At 39.2% G+C, this 24,538-nt stretch overlaps 1 protein-coding gene across 1 annotated transcript in view; it reads right to left on the bottom strand.

The window, feature by feature from the left end:
* Mrps9 (mitochondrial ribosomal protein S9) overlaps nucleotides 1-10,905 on the bottom strand; it is a 56,778-nt gene extending 45,873 nt beyond the window's left edge. Inside the window, exon 1 of the mRNA XM_048352472.1 lies at nucleotides 10,736-10,905. Within this exon, the coding sequence (XP_048208429.1) occupies nucleotides 10,736-10,870 (135 nt within the window). The 5' untranslated portion in view covers nucleotides 10,871-10,905. The remainder of the gene's footprint in view (nucleotides 1-10,735) is intronic.
* Nucleotides 10,906-24,538: the final 13,633 nt, after the last annotated feature.

Here is a 24,538-nt window from a genome sequence, read left to right as displayed (position 1 = left end):
AGGAAGGGCATACAAGAGGATCATCAATAATAGAAGCTATGGTTTCACATGGCATGTTGAAAGTAATTACAACAGTGATACAACAGTCGTTTCCATAACATGGAGTTCATTTCACTTAGCATCGTTTGTGTTCATAAGGGTATAGCTATTGGGCTCTTGTGATCCTCTGCTATAACTAGCCTAAACCTGTGTTAATTATTCCCTATGAGGGAGACCATAGAGTCCATGTTTCTTTGGGTCTGGCTCACTTCACTTAGTATAATTTTTTCCAAGTCCTTCCATTTCCTTACAAATGGGGCAATGTCATTCTTTCTGATAGAGGCATAAAATTCCATTGTGTATATGTACCACATTTTCCTGATCCATTCGTCTACTAAGGGGCATCTGGATTGGTTCCATATTTTAGCTATGACAAACTGTGCTGCAATGAACATTGTTGTGCTGGTGGCTTTAGTGTGTTCTTGTTTGTGGTCTTTTGGGTAGATGCCCAAAAGTGGGGCTGCTAGGTCATAGGGGAGCTCTATGTTTAGCCTTCTGAGGAATCTCCATATGGCTTTCCAGAGTGGCTGAACCAGTTTATATTCCCACCAACAATGAAGTAGGGTTCCCTTTTGGCCATATCCCCTCCAACATTTGTCATTGTTAGTTTGCTTGATATAGGACATTCTTACTGGGGTGAGATGGAATCTCAATGTTGTTTTGATTTGCAGTTCTTTTATGGCCAGTGATGTAGAGCACTTTTTCATATGTCTCTTGGCCATTCTCATTTCCTCATCAGAGAAGTCTCTTTTTAAGTCTTTAGCCCACTTTTTGATGGGGCTATTGGTTCTTTGCGGTTTTGTTTTGGAGGAAGGTAATTTTTTTAGTTCTGCATATATTTCAGATATGAGGCCTCTGTCCATTGTATGACCGGTAAAGATCTTTTCCCAATCTGTGGGCTTTCTCTTTATCTTGCGAGCTATGTCCTTTGCCCTGCAGAGGCTCTGCAGTTTGATTCTTGCCAAGAATTCCAAATATTTTTGCTTCATAACTATGGTCTTGGTAATGTACTTATTTCCTTTTTTTTCAAAAACATAAAAATCTCTTACACATAAACCACTTATCAGCCCATTCCTTCACTTCTTCTCTGAGACTTCTAAATTAGGACACTACAAAAATTTGTCACTGTGGCTAGGAATATCTAGTGGTAGAGTGCTTGCTTCATATACATGAAGCCCTGGGTTCGATTCCTCAGCACCACATATATAGAAAAAGCCAGAAGTGGTGCTGTGGTTTAAGTGGTAGAGTGTTAGCCTTGAGCAAAAAGAAGCCAGGGACAGTGCTCAGGTCCTGAGTCCAAGCCCCAGGACTGGCAAAAAAAAAAAAAAAAGTATAGTTACAACAAAAATATAAGGAAGAAATAGGAAAAATATTTGAATACTCAATTAGTGGCTAAAAATTATATTCTGAAGTGCTTCCAAAGTAAGATAGTGACTTTTCTTCCTATGTTTTCATGGGTAAGAAATGACCATTTAAACTATAGTTTATTTTTCCTTAAAAGAACACAAAGGAGTTTCTGCTTTTTATATAAAATTATTATATATAGTTGTTTCCAAGCAATACTTTGTAAAAACAGTGTTACAATCAGTGACTAATAAATAAGACCATGACTCACTTATGTGTATAATAGTTACTTCTTGTCAGAAGGATTAAAGGTGAACTGAAGGATGAATTCAGTAAAATAAAATATTACAAATTATTGAAGCTAATCTCTTAGCGTGCCTAGTTTATAAATTAAAATTCATTATAGATATGTATGTGCTGGAAAACAATACAGAACATAGAGAGTTTGGTACTCTCTGAAATTTAATACATCCACCAGACATCTTGAGATCCACCTCTTAAGCTATGTAGACGCTATTATAGTTAGCCTGCTGTAACAGACATAGTCTACATACAGCCAACTGCCACTAGCACAAAGTCCTGGCCCTAGTAGTTTTGTTATCTCATGAGTTTAGTTTTGTAAGGTTTTTCTTTTGTTGTTGATGTTGTTGTTATGATTCCGTATCTTCATTAGGCAATAGAGAATCTTGCTCCCCATATATGAAATGGAGACAAAATTGCTTTTGTACCCCCCCAAATTAGGTGAGCACGTGAATTTGAGGGCAAAAGTTTAACAGTCATAAGAGTAAAGGTAATTCTCCCCAAGTTCCATTGCCATACTTACACACAATGTACTCTAAACCAAATTCACCTTCTCTACCATTTCTTCCTATTTCTCTTCCTGCTTTTAAACAATTTAACAGGTCTTGTATTTATACTGCTATGCATGTGCATGAGTTACCTCAATCACATTCCCTCCTCTTCTGTCTTCTTTCAACCTTCTTCCTCCTATTGGTTACTCTGTCCCCCTCCCCTAAAAAATATTCTGTCTATTTTACACTCATGTCATCTTGGGGTTTCTTTTAGGTCTATCTTTCACATGAAAGAATATGTGATTTCTCTGTCGGACATATTTCATTTAACACGATTTACAATTCCATCTATTTTATGCATACAACTTAATTTCATTCCTCTTTATGGCTGAATAATAATCCATTGTGCATGTACCCTCTCTCTGTCTCTTTCACTCACACACACACACACACACACACACACACACACACACACCCTCTACATCCATTTATCAACTGATGGGTAGCTAGGCTGGTTCTATTATTTGGCTACTATAAGAAAAACGGTTATAAACAAGGGTGTGAAGATTAATTGTAGTGATTTACATTCTTTTGGATATATACCCAGGAGAAGTATAACTAGATCATATGGTAGTTCTATTTTTACTTTCTGAGGAACCTCCATTCTGATTTCCATAGCAGTTGCACTAATTTACATTTCTACCAACAATATGTAAGGGTTCTTTTACCACCTGAATCCTCACCAACATTTACTGTTGTTTATTTTCTTGATTATAGTCATTCTCATTGGGATAAGGATCTCAGTGTTGCTTTTTTTTTTTTTTTTTTTTTGGCCAGTCCTGGGGCTTGAACTCAGGGCCTGGGCACCGTCCCTGACCTTTTTGCTCAAGGTTAGCACTCTACCACTTGAGCCACAGTACCACTTCCGGTTTTTTTCTGTGTATGTGGTACTGAGGAATTGAACCAAGGGTTTCATGCATGCTAGGCAAGCACTCTACCACCAAGCCACATTCCCAGTCCTCAGTGCTGCTTTTATTTGCATTTCCTTTATGGCTAAGGATGGTGAACATTTTTTATGTATTTATGACCATTTGTCTGACTGTGCATTTGTCCATTAATTGGATTGAGTATTCTTTTAGTGTTTAATTTTTTGAGCTCTTTAAACACACTGAATATTAATTCTTTCTCTGATGAATAGCTAGCAAACATTTTATCCCACTCAAAGAATGGGTAGAACAGTTGAATGGGAGTAATAGAATGGTTGTCTCAAGTCTGTTCATTGTTTATGCTCTGTATAGTAGCAGAAAAGACTGAACAGCCAAAGCAAAGCAAACATAAGCAAAAAGAGCAATGCTAGAGGTATCACAACTCCTGGCATCAAATTATACTTACAGAGCCATACTAACAAAAAGAGTATGGCAGTTCTGGTACAAAAACAGACCAAAGGCCAATGAAACAGAAGATCCAGAAATAAGTCACATAGTATAGCCATTCAATTTTCAACAAAGACACCACAAAAACATGTTGGAGAAAGACAGCCTCTTCAGCAAATGGGATTGGAAAACTAGAAATGTACATGTAGAATACTAAAATATAACCTTGTTTCTCAATCTATACAAAAAATATTTGTAAATGGATCCAAGATATAAATGTTAAGGCCTGAAATTTTCAAACAACTAGAGGAAAACATAGAGAAGATTCTTGGCGATACAAAATGCATTTCTTAACAGGACTCAACTTATTCAGGAAATAAGAGCAAAAACTGACTAATAGGATTACATCAAACTACTTTTACATTTTTAATGCATGTCTTTATTTTCTTTCTTATATTCTACACTTTAAAAGTCTGTGTTTTTAAAATATGTCTTTCTCTCTGGCAATTTGAGCATATGCTCTGCTTTTATTTTACTAAGAAAGCTCTGAATAAAATGTTTAATGCATTTCCCCTATCAATTCTAAAAAGAAAACAATATCCACTGAAATCTCACTGACCTGTTATGCTCACCTGTCATTTCTGCCCTCCATAGGCATCAGCTTCTCCTGGTTCACCTTAGGGTCTATGTTCTGACCTGTCTATGTTTTAAACCTTTCTTCTACAAGTTTCCTCCCTTCTGCAGCACCACTTCCACTTACTGTAGCCACGCCAACTGTAAGCACAGGTAGTTCCAAATCCCTAAATACTTCTTCCTATCATATATACTTATGGCAAAACCTAATTTTGAGATTGACACAATTTAAGAGATTGACACAATGATTAATAAGAGAATTAAAACCATCCATTATGGCACAGGTATGTGAATGCGGTCTGTTTCTTGAGTCAAGACAAATACATTTGGACTGCTGTTGATCACAGCTAACTGCAACAAGAAAAAAAGCAAAACCACAAATAAATGGGGACTACTGTAGTTCTTCCATTTTATTGAATAAATGTCCCTTAGCATTTTCCTCATTTATTTCATCCCCACAGTTCTCTTTCTTCTTTGATACTACTACATATCTATCTTTCCAAGCAACTCCCTCTACAAATTTTTAAAGAAGCAAAAACAACACGTAAATAAAACCCAAAACAAAGCATTAAGTGTCACCTTTTAAAATAGGGTTGGTTACTGACTTGAAGATTTGTTTATCCACCTGGTTTCAAAATTTGAACCTATCTATATCCTATGGTGGTTGAGACACAAGATAGGAGTTTTCCTAGTTTTAGTATAGGTAAGATTTAAATATATTCATTAAATAGTCTATTGTTGGTCATTTAAAGGGGTCTAGTTTGCTGTTTTTCATAAAAGCTCTCTATACAACACTTAAGAATATGATATCTTGGAAATAAATAATACTTGTTAAATATACAAAGCTACCACAGCATCAGTTCTAGGTTATTGAATATATTTACTGAATGTTCTGAATTATTCTAGTGGAGTTCATACAAAAGTCTTTACATTCAAAGGAGCTTATTATTCATTGTTATAATCTTTAACCAAACATCCCAAAGGAATTTATTTGCTGCTGTTAAGAATAATTTCTAAAACTTTTTTTCTATAGGTTCTTTCTTTCTTTCTTTCTTTCTTTCTTTCTTTCTTTCTTTCTTTCTTTCTTTCTTTCTTTCTTTATTTATTTATTTATAATGTCAGTTCTGGGCTTGAACTCAGGGCTTGAGCACTGTGCCTGAATACTTTTTTGCTTAAAGCTAGGGCTCCAGGCCAAAGCTTCACTTCTAGCTTTTTTTGGTTAACTAGAGATAAGAGTCTCACTAACTTTCTTGCCTGATCTCAGCCTTCTGAGTAGTTAGGGTTACAGGCATGAGCCACCAGTGCCCGGCTTACAGGTTAGATTTCTAACTGAAAAGCTATGATGAAAGAATTTTCATCAGACTTTGTGTTTATAGAACAGTATAGTTACAACCTGACAGATTTGTTTCTTTTAAAAGATAATCAGTGGGTCAGACAACTATAATTTCAATCAAGCAGGCTGCCAAAGAAGCAGACACATCTTGACAGCAGTGATGTCCCAAATTTGGCCAAATGCCAGTGTTAATATTACTTCATTGGTATTCTAGCAGTATTAAGGAGTTCCCTTTTAGTTTAATTGGATAAAAAATGAACAAAGAAGTATGTGCTATTACTTTGAATAGAAAATCTGGGGGAAAAGAGTACTTTGAGGAATTTCTAAAAAGGTAAAGAGTCACGTTAGAGAAAATGTGAATAGAAACAACAAAAGGACTCCAACAGAATGATTATAGTAACCTTTCTGAATAGATTTATGTTTGTATCAATTAGAGGTCTATAGAGGCAGGCAGAAAAATAAGAAATAAAAAAAGAAAAATAAGTAAAAAGTACTTTAGTTTACCAAAGCAAAAAAGGCACTTCTGAGAATGCTATTAGGAGCCAAAAAAAAAAAAAGACACCTGAAAGCAGGAAGGATCAAGCAGAAATTCCACAGACCTGTATAAAGTCCAATGTAGTCAGAATATGGCCAGGAGGTTACAGTGGGATTTCAAGTCTTGTCTCTGTGTGCAAGATCTCAAAGGAAAGACTATTTACTGGGGCTATCTTGGGTCAGTAATCAGAGTCCCAGATTATAGCTGTTCTGGATTGCACTGAACGAAAAAGAATCAATCAATTTCTCAGGAAACTGAGGTATTTCCACAAAGGGTACTTGGATGCCAGGTTAAATTAAAATTGGTAACAAAATGTCCACCATTTATATTCATTCCAGAAACTGTTATAAAGAGACTTAACATACTCATTAATCAAATAAAATATATTGACCCTGTTGGAATCACGATGAAAGCAAGCTAACTATCAAAAGTTTTTGTTAAGATTTCTAAGGAAATAGGCAGGTAGTAATAGAAATTTTAAAAAAAGAATAGTGTTCATGGTCAGATATGATAATGTCATGAAAGCTATGTTTTTTAAAGTCTGTTATCTGTTAGAATTCATGCACAAATACAGATAAAATAACAGAATATCTCAGACTTAGTTGGGGGTAAGTAGAAAGAGATGAAACAAGAGTGGGAAACGTAATTGTTGAAGTTCACTGAAAGATACATGGGGCTCATTTCTATTATTCTAATCTTTTACACACATGCAGTTTCTCATTAAAAAAATTCTAAAACTTAAACAACTTTACAAGTTTTTTTTACCATCTCTGAGCAACTACTGCTCAGAGAAAAATACTGGCAAGGCTATATACTCTATTTTCAGAGAAATAAAAGCAGTATTGAGTGGTGCTAAAATGAGAATGTTGCCATAATGAAATAAGTGAGCACAAAATATAGAAAACAGTTTTCTTTAGGTTACTAATCCCAGTTGGCAAAAAGGCATTCATACATATGATATACATACACGTATGTATACATACCTGTAGATATTGCACTAGGCATCATAGTAGAGCCACTTGGTAAGAGAATTACACAGCAACTGCATAGAAAAGTCCTAGCATTTAACAGTTGGATGGTAACAAAAGAAGAATGTAGGGGGTCTTTACTGTTGTAAGCAGCTTTCAAGACAGCTCCCAGTGGTTCTGCTGCCTGATACTGAAGCTCTTGTGCAATATTCTCCTCCCCTAAGTGTATGGTAGACCTATAGATTTGATTCTGAGCAGAATAAATAAAAAAAGAAGCCATTGCTCACACCTATAATCCTAGCTACTCAGGGGGCTGAGATCTGAGGATGGAAGTGCAAAGCCAGACCAGGAAGGAAAGGCCCCCAAAACAAAATCAACACAGATCTTCCCTACTACCCATCCATACCACTCTTCCATACCTAATCAGAACATCACAAGCCAGGATACTGCAAAAACACTTGCACATCCATGTCCATTGCTACACTATTCACAATAGCCCAGTTATGGAAACAGCCCAGATGCCCTAGCCTTGTTGAGTGGATCGAGAAAACGTGGCACCTATACACAATGGAATTTTACACAGCCATTAGAAAGAATAAGAGTATGTCATTTTCCGGGAACTAGACGGACCTAGAACAAATCATGTTAAGTGAGGTAAGCCAAGCTCAGCGAGACAACAGAGTATGTTTTCTCTCAGGCAGAAGCTAGATCTAAAATACACCAGGACATAATAAATTATACAGGACGCTAGGCATTCACACAGAGTGAGACCCAAGGAGGACACTCTTAGGGGAGAAACACAAAAGCACAAAGCTTTTGTGCCTCTGATCATATAAAGCAGTATTTATCAAAATGAATCCTAAGAAATGGAAACAAGAATTTTTATTTTCATTTTGTCTTGTTTATTTGTTTATCTTTGAGGGATGGCTGTAAGGGAGAACACAGAAATGCAGCAGTATCTTTGCACAACACCTTGTAAAAAAATTTATGTCCAATTAATAAAAAAAAAAAAAAGAAATGCAGCAGTAGTACTTAGTAGACAGTATGTTGAAAATGAACTATTCAACTTGTGGGCAGAGACATGGGAAAAATTGACAGAAAGTAAAGGAAGGTGTGACATTATCCAAAAAGAAATGTACTTATTACCTGACTTATGAAACAATAATTCATCTGTATATCACCCTTACTACATAAAAAAGAATTTGACAAAAGAAACCTTAATATTTAAGATAAGCTTTGTACCAAAGAGCTTTATAAGTACTGTTATGTGGACTCATTAGGAATCTACAGCAGTCATCTAAGTTTTTCTGTGACATCTGAGCTACACATGGACTCATTAAAAATCTATAGCAGTCAGTTAAGTTTTTCAGTTTTATCAAAGCTGGGGGCTGGGAATGTGGCTTAGCAGTAGAGTGCTTGCCTAGCATGCATGAAGCCCTGGGTTCGATTCCTGAGTACCACCACATAAGCAAAAAAGCCAAGTGGTAGAGTGCTAGCCTTGAGAAGCTTAGGGACATGGAAAGGGCCCAGTCATTGGGTTCAAGCCCCAGGACTGGCAGAAAACAAACAAGGCTGTACCTCATGTGGTAAAATGTATGATGTACTGGTATTCAAGAACTTGGAAAGCTAGCTCTGGTGGCTCATGCCTGTAATCCTTAGCTACTCAGAAGGTTGACATATAAAGACTGTGGTTCAAAGCCAGGCCAGCCAGGAAAGTCTGTGGACTCTTATCTCCAATTAACTAACAAAAAGCTAAAAGTGGAGTTGCGGCTCAAGTGGTAGAGCATCAGCCTTGAGAGAAAAGGCTTAAGGGACAACACCTAGGCCTTGAATTGAAGCCCCACTATGTACACATGTACAAACACGTACACATACACACATATATACAGAGAGAGAGAGAGAGAGAGAGAGAGAGAGAGAACGAGAACGTGGAGATTCAGCCTTATTGGGACCATCTCTTGAAAGTGTTAAGGATGGATACTGTCAGGTTGTTAGATGGAAAATTGTCTACCTTTCTGTGCCTGACTTCAAAGAAGTACCATATTGAAGGAGAAGAGGCTCTCTTTCAAGGATCGACAGGGAAATAAAAATAAGGAAATTCAGTCTTCTTAGTGCAATAAAAAAATCCTAGTGTAGGTAGACACAGACAATCTCATTCATCAATAATAGAATGACGTGGTTCAGCCTTTTTGGACAGCTATATGGAATTATCTATTAGAATTTAAGATGTACGCATCTTTCAAAGCAATAACCTCATAGTTGAAAGTCTCTTATACAGACATGAAAGCATTAATACCTAAGAACTACAACAGGATGGTTACTGAATATTGCTGATGGGAAGATATACTAGGCAATTAAAAAATGCTTTAGAAATATGACAGGAAAGTTAGGAGAGTTTCTTCCGTGTAAGAAAAGCAAAAATAATGCAACTGAATATAGTTCCATTTGGTAAAAAAATGCATGTGCATTTATGTCTGTACCTGATTATAATAAGAACACAGACACAAATAGAAGGATAGAATGAGATTAAGAGGTATTGGAGAGAGGGAAATCCACCCACCCCATACACACATCAAGTCTCAGCAATAAAAATACTCTGTATGCTAGTCCCTTTCACATAATCATGTGGATAGGGTGTTGTCTGAGGAAACAAAATTTCCAACACATTAAAAGAAAAAAGAAAAACTGTTCAATGAATAAATGGATAGATGGGTTGACTTAGGTTAAAGCCTAAAAAAAACAACCAACACAGAAAATGTGGTGGTATTTTATTCAACAGGGCATAGCATTTAACTTTTCTGCAATACATGGTACCGGGTACTTATCTCCTAAAAACATTCCCCCATCAGAATGACTTCCCATTGGGCTCTTTTTCTCCCTACTTCTTTGGACAGCTCATGCTTAGTGTCTTGGGGTCTCTTTTCCCTTAAATTGCTGGTCTTTCAGAGCCCTGATCCTCTGTCTTCTCCTCACTTGGGACATTTGTGCCCTGTGAGCACTTCATGTCCACAGCTTCGGTTACCACCTACAGGGTAGCAAGAGAAGATCTGCGAGCCAGTTCTAGGCCACACACACCCTTACCGGGAATCTCCAGCTGGACATCCCACGGATGCCTAAAGCACAATTACAACCCAAACTAAACTGTCTCCCCTGCAAGATCTGGCTCCTCCTCCTGAGACTGTACCTCAGCAGTCAGGCATCACCAGCCACCCTGCTTGTGACGCCGGGATTAAGTGAAGGAGACCAGCTCTGGTCTCCAACTCAGCCGAGTGTCAGGAAAATGAAGAAAATAAGAGACTGCACAGATGCAAGGCGCTTTCTTAGTCACTGTGGTCGGTGTGGTCTTCTTCCAGGCTCCCGGGTCAGTGCAAGAGTGGGGTTTCCAACTCCTAGTGTGGAAAACACTAAGTACCTGGGCCCCTTCCCACAGCCAGGGCCCACCCAACACTAAGCACCTGAGCACCTTCCCACAGCCAGTCCCCACCAAGCACTAAGCACCTGAGCCCCTTCCCACAGCCAGGGCCCACCAAGCACTAAGCACCTGAGCACCTTCCCACAGCCAGTCCCCACCAAGCACTAAGCACCTGAGCCCCTTCCCACAGCCAGGGCCCCCCGCTTCCACACACTGAGCACCTGACGCCCCACCCTCCCCGCCGCGGGCCCACGAGACGCAGATTGCACCTCCCGGCGCCACCGGGGCCACGTTCTCCAGGCCTTACCTGGGATCCGCGACCCGTCTGCAACTCCGCCGCTGCGGTGTTCCAGTACCCAGGCCTCCGCGCGAGGCCGGCCCTAACCCCGAGAACGAGCCGACAGGAAAGCGCCCCGCAATGGGACACACAGGGAGCCGCCATGTTGCCGGCGGGAGACCCTGGCAGGAGGGGCCAGGGGGCGGGGTCTCGGACTGCGCAGGCGCAGAAGGGCGCCAGCCTCCCGCGATCCGGAAGAGGGGCTTTCGCGGACCTTTGGAGCAGGAGGCGTGGCCGGGGGAGGAGGGGGCTCCCTACGGTCTCTAGGCGCTGATTGGGTGTGCGGAACCCGGGGGGCGTGTCCGAGTGGCCTGGGGGCGGAGTAACAGGTGGAGGAGGAGCGAGCCTTTAGATTGGCGGGTCATTTCACGCCTTCCCTGGCTCAGACTTAACCGGTCTCTTTAACAGTCCAGGTTCTGCACCTACCGAACCTTACTTAACCTTTGCTTCCTTTGCGATCGGAAGGAAAGCCATGTGCTCAGTGCTGAAACCGTACCGAGACCGACGTGTGCAACCATGACAAGAGAACATTTCACTGGATGTCCTGATGCAACTTCTCTCGGTAGCCCACCCACCTCGTGCCCCAGGCTTCCTGCCCCTAAGTAACGGAGCAGAAGGAAGAAAGGCCCCCAGAGCAATGTCAGCTTCGGCCGGGGGCAGGTGGCTCACGCCTGTGACCCTAGCTATTCGGGATGCTGAGATCTGTGGATCAAAGTTGGAAGCCAGCACAGGCAGAAAAACCCCAGAGACAGTGATACCCAATAAACCAGCCAATCGCTACCAGTGGAGGTGTGGCTCAAGTGTAAAAATACAAGGCCCTTAGTTCAAGCTCTAGCACCAACACACACACACACACGAACAATGTTAAGAAAAGAAATGAAATGTAATGATAGGAAGACTCCAAGTAAGTGGATTGGCACAAGTCTTATACTGAGAACCCTTTTGGCTCCAATCTTCCTGGCCATTTATTACATTAATCACAGAGCTCTATATTTGCATGGGAAAAGTGTATAATTAATATTCTTATGCAGGAGGTCTGCATCTATGGATCCACAAACCACAGACTGAAAATATTCCAGGTATCTTTATTAAGACTTTATAGAAATTTTCTCCTTATTTCCTATACAATTCAGCATAACAAGTTCTTACTAAACACTTGCATTGAATTAAATGTGATAAATCACCTAGAGATGACTATAAGTTCATGGGAGAAGCTGGATGGATTCTATGCAATGTGTTTTATAAAAGGTACCTGTGCTGTGCATCAATGGATTTTGGTGTCTAAAGGTAGCCTAGCATCAGTCCTCCATACATATCAAGAAAGGATTTTATGTTTGACAAGATGAGATGATTTTTTTTTTGCAGTCCTGGGGCTTGGACTCAGGGCCTGAGCACTGCCCCTGGCTTCTTTTTGCTCAAGGCTAGCACTCTACCTCTTGAGCCACAGCACCAATTCCAGCTTCTACTGTTTATGTGGTGCTAAGGAATTGAACCCAGGGCTTCATGCATGCCAGACAACCACTCTACTGCTAATCCACATTCCCAGCCCCAAGAGATGATTTTTATTTTGCATCTTTTTCTCACTCATTGGAAGATGTGGCAGGCTGATAGGCTGTCAAGAGTATAAAAATCAGCATGATCCTCACTTATTTTTCTTACATCCTGTATACCCCATTTCCTTATACCTCTCTTCTTTTTTGTCATTATTGTCAAGGTGATATACAGAGAGGTTACAGTTATATATGTGAGGTAGTGAGTACATTTCTTATTAAACTTGTTACTTCCTCCATCATTTGTCTCCCACTTTCCCTCCTCCTCAATCCTCCCTCCCGGAGTTGTACAGTTGGTTTACAACATATTGTCTTGTAAGTATTGCTGTTGCATTGGATGGAATTCTATGCTTCTATCAGAAAGAATGACATTTTCCCATTCGTAAGGAAATGGAAAGACATGGAAAAAAACATACTAATTGAAGTGAGCCAGACCCAAAGAAACATAGACTCTATGGTTTCCCTCATTGGCAATCATTACTATATGTTTAGAAGAGCCCTAGAAGATGATCACAATAGCTCAATATTTTATTATTCTCCTCTAATCACTGTCTCTCCATCCCGTCCTCTCTCCCTTGCTTTCAACCCTTGTGTGTGTGTGTGTGTGTGTGTGTGTGTGAAGTACTAAATGAAGTATTCTTTCAGAAAATCAGTCCACTTCCACCTTTGAAGTCATCTCAGGATGTGTCCCAGCCATTATAGGATTTTGTGATCAATATAAAAATGATCAGTCTAGAAGACTCACAAAAGTTTAATGGGTTACCCAGCTACTGAAATCTTCAGGGAGCACTAATTAAAGATGACTAAACACAGTCTGGTTCATGAAATCAGTCTGCTGTTAACCTGCTCTTGGCTCCTCTCTGGCATGTGGTCATTTCATTTATGGCAATCCTGCATTTCTCATTATACATACTCTGGGGGTTGATTAGGCCAGTAGTTCTAGAAGGTGTGGTTCCTAGAGCAGGAGTGTGGCTCATGGAATTGTGAGTCAAGTTTGACCCTGAAAACAAACGAACAAGTAGATGCTCAAGTGTTAACCTCATCGTTTTCTTCCTAATGTGACTTTTCTCGGAAATAGACTCTTAAGTGAAGGAATTATGTTAAACTGTGACCATTGGAATGAATCTTGATTCAGTATGATACTAGGCCTTATTTTAAAAAACAGAAAGAAAACATTTAACCTGATGTGATTGATAGAAAAGACAGATTCCCAAGGCATTTCTAACATGGGAGTGCACACCTGTGATCCCAGCACTTGGGAAGAGGAGGCTGAGAGATTGCAAATTGGAGGCCAGAGAGACTCTGTCTCAACTGATTAATTAGTACAGAGACAAGCACGTGGAATTAGAAGATAAATAACTATACACAAGGAACCCAAGGCTTCAGAAGAAACCAACCTTGATGACATCTTGATTCTGGGCTTCCAGTGATACTTCTAGAGAAGTATCAGACCATACATATCTGTTGTTTAAACCCCTCTACTTGTGGCACTTTGGTACAGCAATTCCAGAAAGACATTTGGTACATTACTCTTAAACTGTCTAGCATTTTGGTATTCCTTTTTCAAAAAACAGACCTGTCAATCCAGTAAGCTCTGGATTGAATGATCTGCCGTCGAAGAGAAGGCGGGGGTGAAAGCCTTAGAGTATATCCTTGGATTCAAGTCTCTAGGAAGAGGGCGTTTGCTTTCTTTCTCTCTAGAAGGGGCTTCCAGGGAGAATTCAGATGTCTGGTCCTGAGATAAGCTGCCTTCTCCCATCTGAGCCCCTCCCACCCCCCACCCCCCAATGAGAACTAGAATCTCTTGCTAACAATAGACTTTCATATGAGCAGCTCTGGAAGGGCATTTTCTAGCCACACCTTCATAAACCTGCAGCCTCTACTTACATTTCTATCACCACCTCAGAAGATTCTGAGCCAGAATCATGGTCCTCATGCTCTTGGACAGCAACACCTGGAGTTAAATAATACTGGTTTAAACTACTGAAGTGTGGGGCAATTTATGCAGCAGTGGATAACACATAAACCTGGAGATTTGTTAAAAATGCAAATTCTACCCAGATATGGGTATCTCATGCCTGCAATCCTAGTTACTCAAGAGATCTGAGGATAACTATTTAAACCCAATCTGAGCAACAAAAATCCATGAGACTCTTATCTCCAATTAACCACAAAAAAATGTGGGAAGTGAAGTGGTACTGTCGCTCAGGTGGTAGAGCGTTAGCCTTGAGCACAAAAGCTCAGAGACAGCATCCAAACCCCGAGTGCAAGCCCCAGTCCTGGCCAAACAAAAGAACAAATTCTAGTCACAATCCAGACTTATTCTATCTAGGCATGTGGGTTGATATAAACCTTCCAAAGAATTGAGGACTTAAAAAAATTACAATATGTTATCCAATAGTAGGTCAGATTCCACTATATGTAATCCACTGACAGTGATCTTCCCATTGATACTGATTAGTAGAAACGCAGTCAGGGCTTGTGGCCTAGCTTATGGATGGTATGATATGCTGATAAACCAAAACTTGCCTGACAGTGAAATGGTGGAAGGGAGTTACAAAAGAATGAGGAAGTAAGAAGGGGGGAGGAAAATGAAGTCCAGACAGTAAATCTTAAGTTTTGCAACCTTTTCAGGAAACCTAAAAGAGACCCACTAATCAAAAAGCCATCTTCAAGGATTCTGATTCTCCTGTTCAACATGTGGCCAGACTTTGTAATAAAGAAGATAATACAAGATGGCTGACTTGGGATGATGATCTGGCTTATTATATGTAGCAAATTTATGCCTTGTGTTCTCTTTACGGTATTTTTCTTTGAATAAACTTTTCCACAACCTTTGCCTATGTTCATATCTTGCCTGAATTCTTCTCTTGCTAGACACAAAGACCAAAGTCAATTTAGATTTCTTAATTTTCTGGTAACACTATTTTGCTCATCTGGAAAAATTTGTATATATTTATTGTGACTGTTAGGCTGAGAAAAATACGTAAAACTCTACGATTTTAACCATTAAAATAAATTCAGTGGCATTAAGTATATCTTCATTGTTGTACAACTACTACCACCATAAATTTCCAGAACTATTTTGTCTTCACACACTGAAGCATTATACCTATGGAAGACTAACTCTACATTCCTCTTTCCACAAGTTCTCAAAACTAGTGATTTTTCTGTCTTTATGCTTCTGACTTCTCTAGGGATTTCATATCTGTGAATCATGAAATATTTATCCAATGTGGGCTGCCGTATTTCACTTAGCAAAATGTCCTTAGGTCATTCATGGTGTAGCATGTGTCAGAATTTCCCTTTTAAATGGCTAAACACTATTCCATTGTATGTATGCAGTACATCTTGTTTATTCATTGATCTGTTGGGGATACTTGGTCTGTTTCCACATTTTGCAGATTGTGAATAAGTCTCTAGTGAACATAGGTGTATAAATACCAATTCTGCTTTCTTTTGGGTATATACTTAGACACAGAGTTGCGAGATTCTTGCTTGAAACGTAGCGAGATGTGTGTGTGTGTGTGTGTGTGTGTGTGTGTGTGTGTGTGTGTGTGTGTATGTGAAAGAGAGAGAGAGAGAGAGAGAGGGAGAGAGAGAGAGAGAGAGAACTTGAGGCTTGTACCCAGGGACTGGGCCCTGTTCCTTAGCTTTTTTGTTCAAAGCTACCACTCTACCATTTAGGCCATAGCTCCACTTCTGGTTTTTTTCAGTGGTTAATTGGACATTAGAGTCTCATATATTGTCCTGTCTGGGATGGTTTTACGCAGTGACCTTGAGTAGCTAGGATTACAGATGTGAACCACTGGCTCTTGGCTTTTCAATATAACCAGATTTTTTTTTAGCTTAAGATACACAGGGAGATGCCCACAAATGAAAATTTGAGTGTATTAAAATGACTCAAAATGTCTCTAATTATTTATACCATGCACAGGTATATAAATCATATATGTGGGATGAGAAATGAATAATGCAAATGATAAACTACTTAAGAAATAATTTCAGCATACAATTTATATTATATATCAAGCTTCTATGAAAGATCAAAAATCTATCTCAGTCTAGTAAATGTGTTCGCCCAAGATGCATACATTTTACTGTGTTAATTGAATTCTAAAAAATAACAAATAGAAAAAGAATCTCCTTTGATTTTTTTCCCCTTGTTCAATGTAGACCGAATGCATCTGCATACGCTCTTTACCTATGAACTGTCAATTACATTTGCTAGGAAAGAGACAACACACTTGGGGAGCTGTCAGTCAATGCTGTTGTGATGCTTCAAGCATCATTTCTCCAGGCATAGTTATCAAAAATAAAACAAATTTACATAAAACACAAAGGTGGATCAATCACACCATTTGCTGTGCATTGAAATATTTTCTAACATGTACAACTTCAGGGACAATGTGCTTTGGGCTGGTGCTTCTTTGACTGTGTTTGTTATTTTAAACAATGCATTTAGGAGCTGGCCACAGCGGCTCGAGCTTGTAATCCTAGCTACTTAGTAGGTGCACATCAGTAGCTCATGGTTTGAAACCAGACCTGGAATAAGAGTTTGCAAGGCTCCATCTCATTAAATGTCTGGGCACAGTGGTGCATGCCTTCCATGCCCAGCAATACCTGGCAGCAAAGGTAGAAGGACTGCAGCTGAAGCTGGGTATAAATAGAGATCCTACCTCAAAAGTACCCCAGGCGAAAGGGGCTGGAGGTGTGGCTTAAGAGTTAGAGTACCATCGTATAAACGTGAGGCCTTGAGTTCAGTCTGCAGTACTGCCAAATGTAACGCTCAAGAACAGATTTAGGATCTTTAGTTAGTATGCACCAGGTCCTAGGTTTGATCCCCAGCCCCACACATCTCCCAAATGAAAGTTACTGCAATAGGGTGGTGAGAAGAAGAGAAGTCTCCCTTCCTCTTCTCTTCTCCCTATGTCCTGTGTGCTGGGAATAGAATCCAGAGCCTTGTACATGTCGGACAAAGGTTCTACCACTGAGCAACACTTCCAGCCCCGATTGATGATTGCTTAATGCTTGCCATGAGTATGAATTTTCACTTGATATAGATCTGTCCTGTGATGCACACTGGAGGGAAACAAAGAGGACTTAGCAAAAGGCAATGAAACAACCAAAGCTAGAAACTACGTCAAAGGCATGAAAACTTTCTGAATGTGAAAAGGAATATGAAGAATGAATGTAACTAAAATCAATAAAGTCACTAAGAGCATGGAGGAAATAAGCACAGACTTATTTAACTTATTGATTAATAAGTTCCAGAAAACTAGAACCAAAGTGAAACTCCACAAGGTAGAAGAGAGACTATATTTTAGGGCAAACATAGGCAGTGCCACTTCACACAGCAGGGAGGCAACTTAAAACGTGCACAGCACCTGAGAAGGGAATGAAGCCTGAGAAGGAAAGGGAGAAGAATATTGTAATCCAGATCAGAAAAACGAGAAAGGTTCCAAAGTGTCATTTTTCATTCTTAACTTTTTAAGGAAGCAAAGATAAGTGATGTATACAAGGTGGCTCATACCTGTAACTTGAGCTACTCAGGAGGCAGAGACCTGAGGATCAAGGTTCAAAGTCAGCCTCAGCCTACAGATCTAAGAGACTCTTATTTCCAATGCCCAGAATAAAGGCAGAAGTGCAAGTGTTGTTTAAGTGACACAGACTTTAGCAAAAATAATCTAAGCAAAAGTGTGAGACCCTGAGTTCAAATGCCAGTATACACACACACACATACACACACACACACACACACACACACACACACACACACAGATGTGCTATGTGTCTCTATCAGAAAAAGGGTGGGATTTAGATGAGTTGTGTGAAACCATTCTAAGAAATATGGAAAGAATGGCCAGGCACTGGTGGCTCACGCCTGCAATCCTAACTACTCAAAAGGCTAAGATCTGAGGACTGTGGTTGGAAGCTAGCCAGGGCAGGCAGGTCCATGAGACCAAAAAAAAAGCCAAAAGTGGAGCTGTGGCTCAAGTGGTAGAGTGATAGCCTTGAACACAAAAAGCTCAGGGACAGTGTTCAGGTCTTGAGTTCAATCCCCAGGACTAGTGTGTGTGCATTTGCACTCTTTTACACACACAATATATATAAAAAGCAGTACATAAATTATGTGTTCCTATACATATAAACATAATAGCTAGCTAGCATTGCAAACTTTAAAAAGCATTACAGTGTATAACACCACGTGGCATTACTCTTAGAGTCTTATTATCAGACCTCAGGAAACCAGGGCACAGAAATTCTAGGTCGTTGACTTAGGGTCCCGAAGCCAAATGACATGTGATCTGACTCCAAAGTACACATCTCACCCCTCCTTTTAACACTCACTTTCCCCCAAATGTCTTAGAAGCCCTTGCTCTTGCCTTTCTCCGTGCACCTATTTAATATTGCCATTCTTGGTGGCACATAGTTAACATGGTTTTCTGTTTCTGCACCCAAAGCCAGTCATTCTTTCCATCGATATCAGCCCTCCTCCATCCTATCTCCTGCGGAGGATGGGAAATTATACTTGTGTTCGTTGCTTTTCAGAGGTAAAGACCAACAGGCTTCCCATCTCGTGTTGGATGTGTGTGAAGTACAAACATAGAGGCCCTCCGCTGACTCCAGATTCCCCCTGGACCTTGTCCCCTCCTTCCAGCTTGGTGGCCTGCATCAGTCTGTGCCAAGCTTCACCTTGCTTTCTATGTCACCTTACGGGGACACACACCCAACAGATGCTTCCTGATACAGACAGGAGTCCCAGAACTGTTCAGGCTTTGCTTACTCAGGAAGGCCCCGGGGGATTCTTCTAGAAAGGTGAACCAAGGAATTGGATACTTTGTGATTTAGAGACATGGAAAATCCTATCCTATATCCCTGCTGACATTGCTGCCCAGCTGGGAAATCAAATTTTGGTGTTTTAAGAATTAAAGTCAGAGATTAATCTCACAAGCCCTATCTTACCTTTATCAAGCATATGTATTGTTACGTGCTTTTGCGCGTCTCTGAATGAAAGAAATCCTGTGGGTAATGAGATGACATCTGCTTGTCAGAAGCTTATAACCTTGTGAGGGAAAAAGATATTTGCACCAATATTGTAATTCTAGAAAAGACCACCATCGAGTGATGGAAGTATTGCAAAGTAATTGAAGAAATCCAGAAGGAAAACATCGCTTCCTGCCAAATGGATCAAAACAATTTTATGTCCTAAATATTATATAGAGGTACAAATTAAAAATAAAGAAATCATCCAAGTCAACTCTTTACTTCCATGCAGAATGGCTTCGAAGCTCTGTATGAAAGCAATTCACCTACCCCACTCTATAATGCCTAAAACGTAGCCGTTTTTGCCTGGATTTATCAAGTCATGTGAATAAAATTTTTTCTTCAATATCTTTAAATGATTCAAGCATTTGCCCAACACCTTCCCTGTTTCTACTGAAGGAGCATTCCTGGCTCATTTTCCAAGTGTTTTCTAAAAATCAAAGCTCATACCTGATATCTGAAATTGTGTCCAATTTTGATGAGCAGCTCACAGCCTAGCATATGATTAAACTACCTCATCTCTTTAGGAATAGAGTTTGCCGCTGATTAAATTGTAAGCACCTGCATGGTGCTATTTTGACTTGAGACTTGAAGGAACATCTTATCCTGGGGAAATAGAGATTTCCTGAAATAAGCATATCACATTTCCAAGCAAGCTATTAGAGTTACATTGTCAATGACCTTCAAAACTTAGAAATATTTATGCTTATATGATAAATCCATGTTTTCCTGTCACCCTAATTATATATCCAGCATGCTTTCACTATAGAGTGCTGACCTCAAAGTATATACATGTCAAATATTTATATTCTTCCTAACTTCTTATCCAATCAGGGCATTGTGTTTCTTTATGTTGTCAGACTCAACAATTTTGTTGAGACATTCAATAAACTCATAAAATTTATAGCAGAGGAGACAAAATCGAGAGTGTGAATTTGCATTTCACACACAGAGTTGATTGTGGGAAAGGAGGTTATGAGAAAAGCAATAGAGTTTTAACTTTAAAAATTTTGAATGTGCATATTGTAATCATGCAAATAATAGTATTGTAGATGCATACCTTGTTAACAGTGGAGAGAAAGTCCTGCTATTAAAAATAAAAGGAGCAGGTGGCTCACGTCTCTAACTCCAGCTACTCAGAAGGCTGAGACCTCAGTTCAGTGCTAGCCTGGACAAAAAGTCCATGAGACTCTATCTTCATTAACCACCCAAAAGCTGGAAGTGGAGCTGTGGCTCAAATGGTAGAGTACTACCTAGCCTTGAGCAAAAGACGCTCTGGGACAGCACCAGGCCCTGTGTCAAGCATGAACACAGACACACACACACACACACACACACACAGACACACACACACACACACACCACACACACACACAGATTCCAACATTGGGTTAATCATCTTACATCAGTTTGTAACTGTAGCTAGTTTCACTAAGAAGATATTCACTTATTACCAGGTATTATTGACTTAGGAAATCATTGAAGAAAGATGGGCAAAGCCATGGTGAACTTTGGGACACTCCTTACCCCAGCACCTACAATTTCACTGTCTCTGCCGTGAATTGCACTGGTAGATACCCCATGACATACACATCTATTCTCACGCCTATTTAATTTAGATACAAATTCCAATCTTAGGCGAGTATCTCTGGCAGAAAACGAAGCTATGTCTAGAACTAACTTTGTTTTAGCTGTATAGGGATACTTTTCTTGCTATTTTGATCATTGCTTTATAACTGACAGTTTTCCAAACAGTATCTAGCACCTGGAACCTAGAACACATTTTTTTTCCTTTTAAATTTTTATAATTTCCTTTTTCTCCATCCTCTTTCATGGACCAACATTTCTATTTTGACTACTCTGTAATTTTTGGATCTCATCTAGGTATTATCTTTTATAATTTTGTCATTTCCTACCTTGATAATATATACAAGTTAAAATTTTGTGTTACATTGCGTGCACCTTCTATTTAGAAAGTATGTTTATTTATATACCAATTTATATGTATAAATGTACATTATATAATAACTACATAAACATATAGCTAATATATGACCTTAAATGCTATAAAACTAAATATATTTTGACTAAATATACTTGACTAAGGTCAATTCTGTGTAGGACTGACCATAACAATAATTATATGGGTAGTTGTCTAAACTCTCTCCCTCCCTCTCTCTCCCTCTCTTCCTTTCCCCCATTCCCCTGTGGATGCTAGAAGCAAACACTGGGCCCTGTATTTCCTAGGCAAGCATTCTACCACTGAGCTATAGTCTGTACGGTTTTTGCACAGACATCACTGATGATTCTTAACCTCACAGAAGCTGCCTTCATTTTGCCCTTAGAAAAATGTGACATGATTCCTCAGGTAATCACGATTGTTATGACGGTTCTTTGGTGTAAGTATTGGACAGCTTTCCGTTGTTGTGATAAAATACCAGAGGCAACCAACTCCAAAGGCATGTTTGGTTCATGGCTTCAGAACTTTCAGTCAACGGGTCTCCATTTGCTCATCTCTGTTCTCTTAGGTGAGGCATCACATTGTGGCAAGTAGCATGTTGTTCGCTAAAGCTGCTTTGTTTCTGTGATATGGAGGGAAGGATAATGAAGAGAACTGACAACTATTTGGAAAATGGCTCCCTCCCCTCCCAAATGAAATGTCTATTGGTGGTTCATTTCCTGTGTAGATATTTTTAGAATCCTGCATTTTGTTCTGTGTGCAGACTGGGTATCTGCACATTTTTGCAAATGAACTATTGTAATGATTATTTAATTGGAGTCTTCAAAGTTCAGCACCCCTAGGAATTAATTAGAGGAATTTATTGCATGTTACACACAACACTATGCTTTGTTTTCCAGATTTCCACATAAGGTATTTATCAAAATTAAATTTATAAGCCATATGAAAAACGATTTTTACCTAATATTCATTCAATACTTTACAGTTTTTTTCAAGGCATTTCTTCGCATGTTTTTACCTTAGTTACTTCTTCTCAGAACAACCAAATTCGATTTGAAGGATACTAGAAGTTATATTAAGTTTGACACAGGCTTGTCTATTTTAAGTGTTAAAAGCACATGCTAACAAAGGAGGAAATATTATATTAACATCAAAAAAGGAGGAAAGCCACCTATTAAATACAGTGATAATTGAACTCTAAAGGAAAACCAAAGGCTAGGCTGGTTGTGAAAAAAAATTAACTCTTAAATTTCTTAGTTTTATTAATTTCTTCACATGTCCACTTGCACAGAGAAAACTCATTTATTCCTTTTTAACATAATTTAATTGCCACAAACATTCATTTACTATATTGGAATCCAGATTTTATTTCCCTTGTCTAAGGGGATGAGTAAGTAAATGTAAATAAATATTTAGAAAAACAGTTAACTGAGACATAACTTCTGTCATTTATCTTGACATTTTCTTAATCTTTTACACAAGTTTTTCTCCCTTCGTTTGCTAGTGGCATTTCTCTGTCTGTCACTCTCTTTGACTTTCTCTCTCCATTGCTCTGTCTCTGTCTCTTCCTCTGTGTCTGTCTCTCTTTCTCTCTTTGTATAACTGTGATAACATTCACATAACAGGTTTTAAGTGCTCACTCCAATGATGTTAAGTACATATAATCATTCTTCATCTCCAGATCTCTCTTTGTCTTGCCAAACTGCATCTGTGACCATTAAATAGTAAGGCTCCCCTCCCCCTCACCCCAGCAACCACCATTTTACTTTATGTCTTTATAAGTTGGACTACTTTAAGTAAGCATACAAATAGAATCAAATAGGTTTGGCTTATTTGTGACTGGCTAATTTCACTTAAGTCCTTGAGGTTTATCCATATTATAGTATGTGTTCTGAAGACTAAATATATTCTATTATTGATATATATATATTACATTTAGTTAAAATCCATCATTGATGGGTACTTTGGTTGCTTATATATTTCAGCTGTTGTGAATAATGATATTATATGATTATTGTTTGTATAGAATCCATTTTTGTAACCTTTCATTCTGAATCTACTTATGTTTCTTTAAAATCAGCCTCTTAAAGATAATATGTAATTGGCTGAGATCTGAGAAAAATCCGTGAGAACCTTTAAAAAAATTTTATCGTAAGGGTGATGTATAGACAGATTACAGTTACAGAAGTCAGGTAATGAGTACATTTCCTCATTCTCCACCCTCATTCTCCACCAGTTTTTCCCCTCGTCACTTCCCTCCCACCCGTTGTATAGTTCATTTCCAACATAGTGTCTAGTGGGTTTCACTGCTGAACTGGATCACCCTTTGTTCATCCGTTTCTGTGTTTCCTCTTCATCTCCCCAAATCGGATAAGCTTATACACAAGACAAAAGGTATAGAAATAAAAAAACATCAACAAAAGGCAGAGCAACAACAAAAACTCTGGTGCTCAGATTCCCTTTTTCCAGGGTTTTCTGATTTTCTTTTTTTGTCAGTCTTGGGGCTTGAACTCAGTATCTGAGCACTGTTCCTAAGCTTTTCTTGCTCGAGGCGGTTTATTGCTTGAGCCATAGCTCCATATTAGTTTTTCTTTTTCTTTCTTTCTTTTTTTTTTGGTGATGAATTGCAGATTAGAATCTTATGGACTTTCCTACTTGGGCTGACTTTGAGTTATAGTCCTTAGATCTCAGCCTCCAGTGTCACTAGGATTACAGGTGTGAGCCACTGGCAGACCTGGTTGGTTTGTTGATTTTTATTTTATTTTTTTATAAGTTTTTAAATTTTTATTTATTTATTTACTTATTTATTTTTTGCCAGTCCTGGGGCTTCGACCCAGGGCCTGAGCACTGTCCCTGGCTTCTTTTTGCTCTGCCACTTGAGCCACAGTACCACTTCTGGCCATTTTCTGTATATGTGGTGCTGGGGAATTGAACCCAGGGCTTCAGTATAGGAGGTAAGCACTCTTTGCCACTAGGCCATATCCCCAGCCCTTATATTTTATTTTTTAAATTGTTGTAGGTTGTCTCTGTGCCTTATATGCAAACAGAACGTCTTCTCATGTCTTTTCTAGACCTGCCCCTGCCCTGGATATGCACAATCAAGTCTAATTTTCCTCATATTTACAGTTATTTTAAACATCCTGGTCTTTAATATTTGGTATCTCAAAAACAAACGGAATAGGGCTGGGGATATAGCCTAGTGGCAAGAGCGCCTGC

This window comes from Perognathus longimembris, chromosome 8, assembly GCF_023159225.1.
Source record: "Perognathus longimembris pacificus isolate PPM17 chromosome 8, ASM2315922v1, whole genome shotgun sequence".
Taxonomy (NCBI): Eukaryota; Metazoa; Chordata; class Mammalia; order Rodentia; family Heteromyidae; genus Perognathus; species Perognathus longimembris.
The sequence above is the reverse complement of the archived record's forward strand: the minus strand, read 5'-3'. Positions and strand labels throughout refer to the sequence as shown.